Genomic DNA, 12,218 nt, shown 5'->3' on the forward strand with positions numbered 1-12,218 from the left:
TTATCTCCTGAGTTGTGGAAAATTTTTGCTTTTTTGTTGGATGATTTTTCTGGATTTTCTACAATGAGCATGGATAACTTAAGAAAATACTAAAAAGAGGAAAAGATGAAAAGCACCCATAGTTCTCCCACTTTAAAAATTGCACATATCAAGAAAGAAGTGAGTCATCACCACTTCATTCACCTACTTCAACCCCTCCGTGAGAAACACTGTGAACAGTTTGATGAGTTCCTTGATAGACTTTATGTGGATATATTTCTATTGTGTGACTGTCATAATCAGAAAAAAATGCTGTTCTCGGTAAAAGAAAAAATGGGTTCAAGGTATGAGTGTTAATAGGCATGATGAAAAACCTTCCTGATTTCATTATATGATCCTGGGATTATCACAGCATACTTCCCTGCACATCCTGAGACCGTGGATTTGGGCGACAGCACAAAGTTGAGGAATTGACTTCTCTTACATTTTTTAAAAAGCTAGATACATGACTTCTTTTCTGGATTAGATGAGGCATGGTTCTGTGAGAAAGCAAGAGAGATGAAATAAATATAGGTATCTTTCCACTGCAAGCTGTGGAAAAAACAACTTTTTTTTCCAACACAGTAATGCATGCTGATGGGACTTCTCAGTGTTGACATAGTAGATATGGGACCATAGTTACCCAAAATCAAGGCACTTGGTGTCACAAGCAGAAATATATTTGTGCTGAAAATGACTCAGAGTCCTTGAAATTTGGACTGACTCAGAAAATCCAGGAGATAGATACAGATATATATATATATATACACACACATGCACACACACACACATATATAACTATAGGTAATTAATTCCTTGAAAGACTTTATACTTATCAGATCATAATATCCACTCTGAGATCGTGTGTGTACACATAGGTGCACATATCGCACACATACATATCTTTTCTCCATATATAAATTTGAAAAGGGACATTCAGTACCCTCAAAGACAACTTTAAAGCAAAACTGAAAAGTGCTGTTCCAGCCCCATGCCGCCTTCTGGTCCTGCCTTTCAGCCCTCAGCTGCATGTCTGCTCTTCCAGCCTCTGAGCCCTTTCCTCTCTCTGGTTCATGGGAGGGTGTTGTGGGTTAGCTCGTGGCCCAGCAGCAGCTGGTAGCAGAAGGTGACTGCATTCCTTCGGCAGCGCTGAGGTGCATTTTAATCACCGGGAGCATATGCATGGTTGGGAAATGTATTTTTGGTGTGCAGCCTACATCTAGTCTAGATGCTGATTATGAGAATAGCTTCAGTAAGGCACTTAACGCCTGACTTGACTTGGAAAAAAAAAAGGACGATGGCCCGTGCATCTTTCTTAACAGGCAAATTCACTTTTCTTCCCTAGGGATATTTCAGAAGGGAGGGAAAGCTAGCAGGCAAATTGCTATGCAAGTTGGCTTAAACACCATTACCGCCTCCCAGAAAGGAACAGTGATGACACTTGTGCTCACAGGAGCCGTTCTTTGCAGTGAAGAAACACACTGTCTCCTCCACAGTGAGAGGAGGGCGGCAGAGGGAATAAAGCCGACCAGTGGTCGTGCAACGTTGAAGCCTGAAAGCATTTGGAGTCATAGACAGTCCAGCTGAGAACCTCGAAGGGGAAGAGATTACGAAGCAAAGGGACAAGTCTCCTTCCCCGACCTCCCAAAGCTAGTCAAGAGCTGTCGGTCCCTAGATCAGTTGTAAAATTGCTAAGTTCTCTCATTCATTCTTCCACTTCACAGACGTTTGTTGTCATCCTGTGGGTACCAGCCACTGCTGAGGCATGTTAGTATCCAGTCTGAGACTGGGTATAGGTCATTCAGTTCCTAGTATGGTGCAGGACGCATAGTTCATGCTCCAGTACATTTTGTTGAATGAATGAAGGTGCTGATTTCCTCTTAACATAATGTTGGTTGATGGTCACTCATTAATGATAGTTGGTTAATGTCCTGATGACAGAATAGGTTAGAGTACCTGAAGCTGGCACAAAAAAATAGTATGCTAAGTCTTCTACGTAAAAATGCCCAACACCTCAGGATTTCAAAAACTGTATATTGTTCTACTAGCCTACAGTCATCTCTTTTTATGTTGAAAATTGTAAATACTGATCGTAAATGTGTTGAATTGTAAAAACTGCAAGTCAAACCCATCAGAGCCTTTACTTCTCTATGTACCAAGATTTCCAAGCCTTTGACACTGGCCCTTCAATTTTAAGTAAAATTGCAACATAAAGAATTAGAGATCAGAACAGTTTTAGAAGAAGCATGGTACAGTGAAAAATACTTGTGTTTCTGATGGCTTTGCCATCAGAATGTCTAATTTGAATTTTGACTCCTGTTCTGCCACTTGCTACTTATATGGCCTTGAACAAGTCACTTAATCATTGACTTCCCTGAACCTCAGTTTTCCCATCTGTAAAATGGGTTATGCCAGAGTAGTAGTATGGATTTATGAGAGGGTAAATATGCAGCATCCAGCCCAGTGCCTAGCCCAGAGTGAGTGCTTGGTGGGTGCTAGTTTTAAAAAGCCCATCCATTGGCCTGAAAGGCGCCAACGTGGTGTGTCTGGTAGGAAGGAGCCTGGCTGCAGCTCACGGGGTGAAATCATTCAGCATGCAGGCTTCACAGACAGCCTCATAGCTGTCAGGGAGAGCAGGGCTCTCAGCCTTTGCCCCTGGCTTTGGGTGAGTCACTGCCCCTCTCTGACCTTATTTTCATCATCTGAAAAGTAAAGCGACCGATTCCCCTTCCAGTTGTGAAGTTTTAGATCCAAATGAAAAATACCCACCGAATTAACCGTCTCCCAGGAGCCTGGGTGTTCCCGGAGAGCACAGATTTTGGCCCGTTCTTCCTTCTCTGCACAGTGCCCAACATATAAGGGTTCCTCGGTGGATGTCTGTGGAAAAAGTGAGTTTATGAAACAGTCTGAACTGGGGAAGTATAGTCCTTATTTTCAGCTATGAGCTCTAAATTAGACTTCCAGGATGTTGAGAGCTGCCCTTGGTGATTTTCAGTGTAATATTTCTTTTCAAAGATGAACAAGTGGCCAGTAGTTGATGTGGCTGAGGCATGAAGGAACATTCTCAGTCCCAAGTAGCTTCAGGGCCTTGGTCCCCCTGCCTCTCAAGGGGATGGACAGCAGTTAGATTAGCTATGTAAAGGCTATTTGCCGCCTCACCTTATGAGCTAGGTACCAGGTTAAGTGACTCCTTTTTTTAATGGAGGAAAACCGAGGGCAGAGGAACACGGTGATGGGCTTAAGATCCCACACCAGGTCTGTGGCATAATTAGGATCAGAGTGCAGATGTCCTGACTCCCATGCAGATCTGCAGACTTCAGTCCTTGGAGCCTTAGTGGTTCGTTGTGCTCTTGGGCTACCATGGGCAGGTGGGCAGGTGGGCTAGACTAAGGGTGCATCAGCCCTGACAGTTCTGTTTCTATTTGTTTACACATGAGACTGATCTGTAAGCTGTGTTTGAACATAAGATATCTTGGCCAAAAGAAAGGTTTTCAAATCACTAAACCAAACATCTTCCTAGTTAATTTGTTAAAGGTTAAAATTAAAGAAATGATTTCTATCCAGAGAGAGGCTTTAGCTCATTTTTTTTTTCTTTCTCTCTCCCCTTCCTTTCTCACTACAGGTTAACTGTAATGGCTTCACAATTGAAGATGAAGAACTTTCTCATTTGGGATCAGCAGTATTTCCTGAGTAGGCTGAGTGTGACTTCATTTTTTTTCTTTTTACTTATTTATCACTAATTTGAATTTTTTTTTGATTTTTAAATAACCTCCCTAACTGCATGTGGCACACATGAAACTCCAAGTGAATTAAGTCTCCTTTTTAATTACGCCAGATTTCAAAATATTTCCCCTGCATTTAAGGATCTGAAGGTAGTAGTTAAGACAACAGTTGCTTGGTAAGTCCTGCTAGGTAGAGAGTTGTTATTCAAGAATGTTTTAGAGTGTGCATAGAAGGAACAGCCCAGGCCCTGCTGAGAAATTTGCTTTTTGCATATCTGTGGTTCTGGGAATCTTTGGGTTTCTTCCACTCAAAGGAAAACATTAATTGCCAAGAATTGGCTGTAGACTTACGTAGAGACTGTGTAAGCTTCTTGTTCATCTGTCCTTTTTGAAAAATACCAGTATAGAAACAGCACATCTTGGAGGGAGAATATGCTAAAGTAGTCAACTAGGGAAAAATTTCAAAGAACGATAGGATTTTTCTTTATGTTAGGAATACTCAGGTAATTCAAGAAAGGCCAGCCAGTTGAGCAACGGAGATCATTATAGCTCTGATTGTAATGGACTGCCAAGCATGGCTTTGCCGTTATCTATTTGATGGACAGGATGGTCTCCAAATGCGTCAGTCCCCTGACATCAAGCCCTGGCTTCACAGATGGAGCAAAGGAGCCCTTCCTGCATCCCCTGTCTTGAGTTCCTCCACACTGTAGATTAGTTTCATCTAAAGTGATGTTGCTTAATATAAACTACAGGAGCCTCTGCCTCTAGGTTGAAGCAGTTGCAGGAAACCCTTAACACCCATGCTTTGGCCGTGGATGGCACGTGAGCCCTACATGTCTGTCTGTTGCTGCCCAGCTCTGTGCATCGTACGGGTCTGAAAGACAGAAAAATCTGTTCAGGTCCATGTCCCCTGATCAGCTGTCACAGGCTTTCTTGAACCAGAGAAACACAAAGTTTATTCCCGTGGTATTACTGTTTCTGTGGCCAGAATGGTGTCGTCTGCAGTTTGAATTCTGATGGTGAGGAAAGAAGTGGTTTGGGGAAAGGTTCTTTGGGACCTTTGCCTTTGGGAAAAGGAAGGAGAAAAAGAAGAGAAAGGTGATTAGACCCTCTATAGAAGGCTCATCTTGACATCTTCAGCCCTGAAATGAGCTCCGGAATGTCTGCTCTTGGTATGTGAAAGATCGAAAGCAAGGCTAAGGGTGGTGGTGCTTGAGGTTTCACCCTGTCCAGCAGTTGCCAAGAGAACGGTGGTACCAAGAGCATGAGCTGTGATAGGTGTCCTGCCTTCGGGCAGGTCCCCCGCCTTCATGAGAAAGATGGCCAGGAGTCTGTCTTGAAATGAGTTACTTAATACTTTGGCAAAATGGTTCTACAAACCTGCTCTTCCACTAAGAACAACCTCTGGTGCCTTTCTTTATCAGATTTCCTAGGACCTGATTCCCTGTGCATGACTTGCTGGGAAGCAGGGTGGAGGTGACCCTCCCCACGGACAAGACAGGGAAGCCGCCGCATGGCCCTGCCCATGGCAGCCACCCCCTTCACCCAGACCTCTAGCAGCCGCTCCCCTGGTACACGACGATCCAGGGGGCAGCTCCTCTGCATCAGGCTCTCCAATCCCCTTGCTTTTTTGTGTTCATGGAGCAAACAGGAGAAGGGGTTTTGGTCACTGAGCGTCAGGCGAGTCACACCGGCCACCAGAGCCATGATGCACCGGGATGTGAGTGCCCATCTGAGCCCCAGTTTGGATCCAGGCAGTTTTAATTGGAGGGAAAAATTCCCTTTGGCAGAAATCATATCAGCATTGTGATTTCCAAGGCAGCATTTTCAGAGATCAAGCACTTTTCCCCTGTAGTTTAGAAATTTCTGTTCTCAGAACTTTGACCTTGATATAATCAGAAAGCTCAAAGCCCTCACATAGGCGACTCTCTCTGTCCTCGCCGTCCCTGTAAAGCAGACCGCAAGCAGCCGGAGCAGCAATGTCCCAATTTTCCAGATGAGGAAATTGAGGTGCAGAGCCTCAGACGGGCTCCTCCAGGTCTCTCAGGGAATCACACACCCTCACTCAGGAAGCCGGCATCTCCCGCGGTGCCAATTTCTCAGCATCTGAAGACAGCATGTTAGAAATCGTCCTCTGATATAAAAAGCTGCTTGGCAGTGATAGCCCATTTGTCTTGTACAGTGTCCAGTGGAGGAGCTGCTCACTGTAGGTGTTGAGTTTTGAGTCCTGCATCTGACAGGAAGGAATTTGTTGTTGTTGCTGTCTTTATCGTTGTTGGGGGGGTTTTTTGGTTTTGTTTTTGGCTTAGAAATCACCGTTCTGAATTGCAGATTTCAGTACTGTTCAAATTTAAGGTGTTAGATATTGTCATAAATGCATGCACAACAACCTCTTAGACTCTGATGGCCAGCTGTTAGATTTTTTTTAATGTCCTACAAAGATCCAGTTTCTGTAACTTAGCAAGTAAGTGGTCAAGGAGTTACCTGAACAGTCTGTCTGCCTTCCTGAGAACATTGGGTTTTCTCTTCTCATTGACAGTGTTGCACTGATGAATCATAGCTGTTGCCCCAATGTCATTGTGACCTACAAGGGGACCCTGGCAGAAGTCAGAGCTGTACAGGAAATCCACCCTGGAGAGGAGGTGAGTGTGTGGCTGAGGGCAGCCGTGTGGTGGGTACCATCCTCAGTCCCTCCAGGGTTCAGGGTCAGACCTGCGGCTTGATCCAAACTTTCAGCTTCCATTTGGCGCTCGCCATGTCCATCTGTGGCCAAAAAAAGAAACCAGGGAAGAATAGATTCGAGTAAGGTTCCTCACAGAGATTTATAGAAAAATGAGACTGCCAAAATGAGCAAAATGCAATCTTAGAGTCTGTGTATTCCCATTTCCAAATAATTGGGTTTGAGTTTATTTTTGATTCATGAATTTTGGCCTGTTCCCCCCGGGCCCGCAAAGAGAAAAGCAACCCAGTAGTAGCTAACGAGTTACAACTCCAAATGACATCAACGGTTCAAGTCGTATCAGTTCCACATCTGAACATGGGAGGGTTCACTTTCTAGGAATGGAATGCAGATGGCCAGGTGTACACACTTGATGGGACAGGTAGAGGCAGTCTGTGGCCAAGGGCCACCATTAGCTTCCCTCCCTAACTTAGGGATATGGAGTGAATCTGGTCAGCGATTCCCTTCTCCTTTCCTGTGCTGTGGGTTCATGACTACCCTGTCAGGTGCGTTGAGAACGCTGGCCAGGCCTTGCCAGATGTATGCTATACTTTCTTAAAGTAAATCCTAATATCCCTAGCAAGACACATGAATTTTTAGGGAATGTAAGCACCCACTTTAGATACATTTCAGTTTAAATAATCTCTAATGCTATTTTTTAAGTTGCATGTCTGGATATTTAGAATTTTTTAAATATCATGATTAGTGTATGAAATGATATGGGCCTCGGTTTCTCTGGACCTTGTTAACTAACCCACAGCTAAACTGGGAGCCCCACGCCCCAGGTACAAATCAGACTTTCCACCCTTTGTGGAATTCGTCCTGAGGAAGGCATCTTGTTTTGAGTCAGGGTATCTTGGTTTCCGAATGTCTTGTGGAGGCTGCCCTGTGCCTCTTTTGTTCAAATTGCAGTCAGTAGGAACCTAAGTCACCAGGACCCGTGCTTGGGGCTGCCTGGAGCAGTTTGTCACCTGGACTGGCTGTGTCTGGGCTGCGAGCGGCCTTTGTCGCCATCTTCTGGGCCCTTCTGTCTGTTGCACCATGTGCCCATCAGTCATTTCAAAGAGATGAGGCAGGCTCTGGCCACTGGGGCAGGGTGAGGCTGAGGCTCGCTCCTGTTGTTTTGCCCTCCTGCTGTCACAAATCAGAAATGCAATCTCCTCCTTTTGGGCAAGTCACTGTTTTGGGGGTTACCTGCCCTACAAAGGGGAAAAAGCCAGTCCCTGGGGTGTCAGATGAGCCACAGGGTCTCTGTTACTGCCCGTTGCACTGGGGAGAGCTCAGGGCACCTGCAAGCACCTAGCCTGTGTGGGTCCCCCACCCTCGCCTGCCTGCCAGTGCCCGAGGTTACTGGCACAGTGACGGCTTTGGGACATCCATCTGTTCAGTCAGACGTTTGCCTGATGGTGTGGGATGAGCAGCGAGTGCCATCCCAGTGAGTAGATAATGGACAGTTAAATGCCGGCCTCCTCCATATGCTGCAAGTCTCAGTTATAGAGCCCGTTAGAAAAAAGCAAGGACGGGAGAACTTGAGGAGCCCAAAGGTATGACTTTTCCAAGTTCTCTGGCCCGGCTGGGTAAGGCAGCAGCTTGCTGGTGGCCTAGGAGCTGCATCCTCCCTGTGCTGACCTGTCCCGGCCTGCTGAGCCGAGCTTCCTGGTCCATTGCCAGCTGATGGCAGGATAAAGGGACACACACCGTGTGTGTGTTCATGTTCCCCCTGCACCCACCCAGCAGTGCATCTAGGCCGTCCCGGGTTGTGAGATCAAAGAGGCTAAACAAAGACCAGGAAGAGATAGTGCAGGGCCCATCCCAAGCATGAGTAGGCTCTTTGCCCATCGTGGCCTTTGCTTCTATACACAAGACAGGGGCATCTACTGCTGGGCCAGATTCACAGCTTGCTCTCTGGGGAGGAAGGAAGCGGGATGCTCTCAACCTTCCAAATGACCGTTTTAGGGATTCCTTGATTCTGTAGGAGGTGGGTAGAAAAGCCCTTTCTCTTCACCACCACTAGCGGGTGCTCGGTTTGAGGAATTCAGTGTGTTAAGGTAAAAGACTGTATCCTGAGCTCCGGCCCTCCTGTCCCTGCAAGGTCACCATCAGGAATGTTTGCAGAGCGACAGGCAGGATGAGGCGTGAGTTGGCCTGTAGCAATCTGCAGCATCAACGTTTTGGACCCCCTTAGGTTTTCACCAGCTACATTGACCTCCTGTACCCAACAGAAGACAGGAATGACCGGTTACGAGATTCTTATTTCTTCACCTGTGAGTGCCAGGAGTGCACCACCAAAGACAAGGTAAACTCCCCGACCCGGCACAAGTGCTGACTGTGCTCTCTCTCTCAGGGCCTCTGTGCCAAGCGAGCGCCCCTGTCTGACTTGGGGCGTCTCCTCCTGTCGTATTTTTGAGGCTTTAAACCGCCTTACTAGCATAGCCCGGGGGAATCCAGTTAGACCAGGTCTTTGTTCAAACCTGATTCTCGCAGCTAATTAAAACATTTCCGTCACATTGTTCAGATAAGAGAAGGATTTGCCAAATTGCTATGTCTTGAAAAGAAATGGCTGCTCAAAAGAGAGGGAAGGGAAAAAGCACATGAGAAACATTTTCAAGCTTTCCCACCTATTCACCAGAATCTGAAGAATTTTCTCTGGCATTGCGCAAATTATTTTGTCAATGCCACCCCTCCTTATTTTATTCTCTTGATTTCACAGATGTCTGAACACACATATCTGCCCACAGCAAACATATTCTCGGTGTCTTGCCTCGATAAGGAGGGTCTAGAAAATTAATATTTTTGTTTTTTTTGTAAAAAAGTAATGAGTATTGAACTTCTCTTAGATCCCCTGCCTGATTCCCTTTCATTCTTTTGTAACTTTAGAATGGGTAGGCCTCTACCTCTGCATGGGAAAACGTGCTATTGGAGAGGTCTCCCCATCAGTATGGTTTCCGTGGGAAGTAACCTGTGGACATTTTCCTCAGGATAAGGCCAAGGTGGAAATCCGGAAGCTCAATGATCCCCCAAAGGCAGAAGCCATCCGTGACATGGTCAGATATGCACGCAATGTCATTGAGGAGTTCCGGCGGGCCAAGCACTACAAATATATCCTTTACAACCAGCCCTCCCTTACAGGGGGTGTTGGGGAGTTTGGGCACGGGGAACGGGGGGAGAATGGGTTTCAGATTCTGAATATTGGAGGAAGGATGTGTCCTGATAAATGTTTAAAGACTTACTCGCCATCCATCACTTGGAGTCAACTACATCAGCATTTCATGATGTTGACCGTATCTGTTTCTCCTCTTTGACTAGTTGGCTCAGGAGCGCATCCTTGTGGAAGACTTTTATTGTCTAAAACTGCAGAACTGTTCCTTGAAGACCCTCACTGACTGGGTATCTTCCTTTGGGCAAGGCACCTCACCAAGGGTTTTGCTGTGTAACAGATGGAAACAGCCTCATAGATAGCAAGTAATTTGCCCAAGGGACACAGTTCACCAGGGCAGAGCCAGGTTTTGCCCCAGGTCTGCTAGCACAATCCATTTTTTTTTTTTTTTTGTGGTATGTGGGCCTCTCACTGCTGTGGCCTCTCCCGTTGCGGAGCACAGGCTCTGGACGCGCAGGCTCAGCGGCCATGGCTCACGGGCCCAGCCGCTCTGCGGCATGTGGGATCTTCCCGGACCGGGGCACGAACCCGTGTCCCCTGCATCGGCAGGCGGACTCTCAACCACTGCGCCACCAGGGAAGCCCACAATCCATATTCTTAACCGCTGTGGTATAGCGTTTTCTTGGGTGTTGAAAAGGCATTAGATTCGTACTGAAGAAAGAAAGAAAACCAGTGACAGGAAATTGGAGAAAGACACATTTTTTTCTGAGTGTAAAAAAGAACGTTCCCATGGTGGGGACTTTTTCCTTAAGAACTTTAGCAAAAATTCTCAGCTTGGGTGAGGATTTAAATTTAACTAGAAAATTGAAGATTTTTGATTCTAATCAGTATTGTTTACAGCTGAAAGGAGGCTCTGTTCCCTGTGGCTAAAATTCTTTGTGTTTAACAGCTGAGGTCTCCAGTTTCTCCTAGTCTTTTTCTTCCAGAAAAATATGACTCCTTTCACTTTTGCCGGGCTTTCTGTAATTTACGTTTTCGGGGGGTGAAGCTAGAGGTGGAGTGAACAAAATAGCAACTCCTTGCCCCTGGGGCCTTGGGAAGCCGCCTAGCTCATCTGCAAGGCCTGTCCTTTCCTTGACTCTAGAGCACCCCCTAGTGAGCTGCTGGAGATCTGCGAGCTCAGCCAGGAGAAGATGAGCTGTGTGTTTGAGGACAGTAACGTGTACATGCTGCACATGATGTACCAGGCCATGGGCGTCTGCTTGTACATGCAGGACTGGGAGGGAGCCCTGCGGTACGGACAGAAAATCATCCAGCCCTACAGGTGATTGCAGTGGCGCTTCCCATCATCTTAGCACAGAATGGAAGTGGGTGATTTAGAATGGTCCCTTGGCTCTTCTGTCTTGACGCTATCATGTTGGAGCATGCCAGAAGCAGCTTTCTGTCCTCTGTACACATCTGGAGGTGCAAGCACAGGGTGCTTCCGCTGGGCCCGGCCTGTGCCCTCCACCACCCGGAAGAGGCACCCAGGGAGGCAGACTGAGGTGACGCAGCGGGTGCTGGGGCAGGATCCCTCCCAGGACCCATCCAGGGTACTCCGTCCACAGTAGTTAATTCAGACCAGTATTTAAAAGCCACCGGTTTGTTTCGTTCCCCTCCCATGCCTTCCAAGTTAAATGGCACTTAGTAATCCATTAGTGGTTTTCTGTCCCCTTCTTTTGCTTTTTTCAGGGTGCAGCATCAGTTTTGCAAATGGGGAAACTCTGGGACTGGTGTGTTGTCTGTGGTTATTTAATATCCTCCCCTAGATTTGAATAAAATAAGTTGGATTTTAACTTGTAGTGATAATGAATGTTAACCATGGGCAAGTTTCCATGTTGAGAGGGTTAGTAAACCTTAAAATGGGTGACAGAAGGAGGTTCTGAGTAGCCACTTCAGGGCCTGGCTGGCCTAGATCAGATCACTGGGGCGTCTGTTAAACACATTTACATTATGCATTTACAGGGTCCTCTCCAAGACCAAGTGGATCAGAATCTCTGGGTATTGGACTTGAAATCTCTGTGTTCCAGAAGCACCCTGAGGGCTTTTGAGAAGCACTCAGTACTTCTTCAAGTTCTAAGATTGGGGACTGTAAAGTTTATGTCCAGTCTGAATTTCCACTGCCCAGTCGGCCCTCCACTTACCTCACAGTGCCCTGATTAGCCAGCAGGGGGAGCCCATGGGGGAAGCCAGCTCCTAAAATCTGCTCCTGGAAACAGAATTTGATACTTTAGGGATAATCTCAAAGCCTGTCCTTCTTCCTGAGGTGGGTGAGGAAGTCCTCTGGGCCATGTACACTTCCCCCTGTAGATCTGTAGGGAGAGAGACAGAGAATGAGAGTGAATGTTGGCTTTGTGGTTGCTCTCCCAGCAGGGCTTGCTGTGCTGGACCCTCTGTTAGCTTAGGGAGCTCTTCCGGGGGTCCCAGCCCTGGCCTTCTCTTGGTTGCTGGCTCTAGGGATCTCTCTGGGCAGCGAGCTGCCCGCTGCCTAAGAATACAGCTAGAATGTGTCTCTTTTGGATGGACTTCGAGGATAGAGCAGGTAGAACAGACCAGCCTGTAAATAAACACCTTGAACACACACACACACACACACACACACACACACACACACACACACACA

At 46.7% G+C, this 12,218-nt stretch overlaps 2 protein-coding genes across 6 annotated transcripts in view; one reads left to right on the plus strand and one right to left on the minus strand.

Annotated features, from left to right (window-relative positions):
- SMYD2 (SET and MYND domain containing 2) overlaps positions 1-12,218 on the plus strand; it is a 56,823-nt gene that overhangs the window by 34,916 nt on the left and 9,689 nt on the right. For all 4 annotated transcript variants that reach the window (XR_003794568.1, XR_003794569.1, XM_029230107.1 and 1 more), the window contains 5 exons: positions 3,641-3,708; positions 6,280-6,382; positions 8,645-8,755; positions 9,438-9,558; positions 10,706-10,880. Coding sequence is in view for 2 of the 4 variants with exons in the window: in XM_029230107.1 (XP_029085940.1) it covers positions 3,641-3,708; positions 6,280-6,382; positions 8,645-8,755; positions 9,438-9,558; positions 10,706-10,880 (578 nt within the window). In the remaining 2 variants the exon portion in view is untranslated. The remainder of the gene's footprint in view (positions 1-3,640; positions 3,709-6,279; positions 6,383-8,644; positions 8,756-9,437; positions 9,559-10,705; positions 10,881-12,218) is intronic.
- PTPN14 (protein tyrosine phosphatase non-receptor type 14) overlaps positions 6,322-12,218 on the minus strand; it is a 189,796-nt gene continuing 183,899 nt past the window's right edge. Inside the window, exons 22-23 of one of the 2 annotated variants that reach the window (XR_003794562.1) lie at positions 11,740-11,907; positions 6,322-6,503 (exon numbers count right to left, since the gene is read on the minus strand). The gene's annotated coding sequence lies outside the window, so the exon portion shown is untranslated. The remainder of the gene's footprint in view (positions 6,504-11,739; positions 11,908-12,218) is intronic. The other variant, XR_003794566.1, reaches the window with a different exon arrangement.

Source organism: Monodon monoceros, unplaced genomic scaffold (genome assembly GCF_005190385.1).
Source record: "Monodon monoceros isolate NGI ecotype Baffin Bay Population unplaced genomic scaffold, NGI_Narwhal_1 Super_Scaffold_18, whole genome shotgun sequence".
Taxonomy (NCBI): Eukaryota; Metazoa; Chordata; class Mammalia; order Artiodactyla; family Monodontidae; genus Monodon; species Monodon monoceros.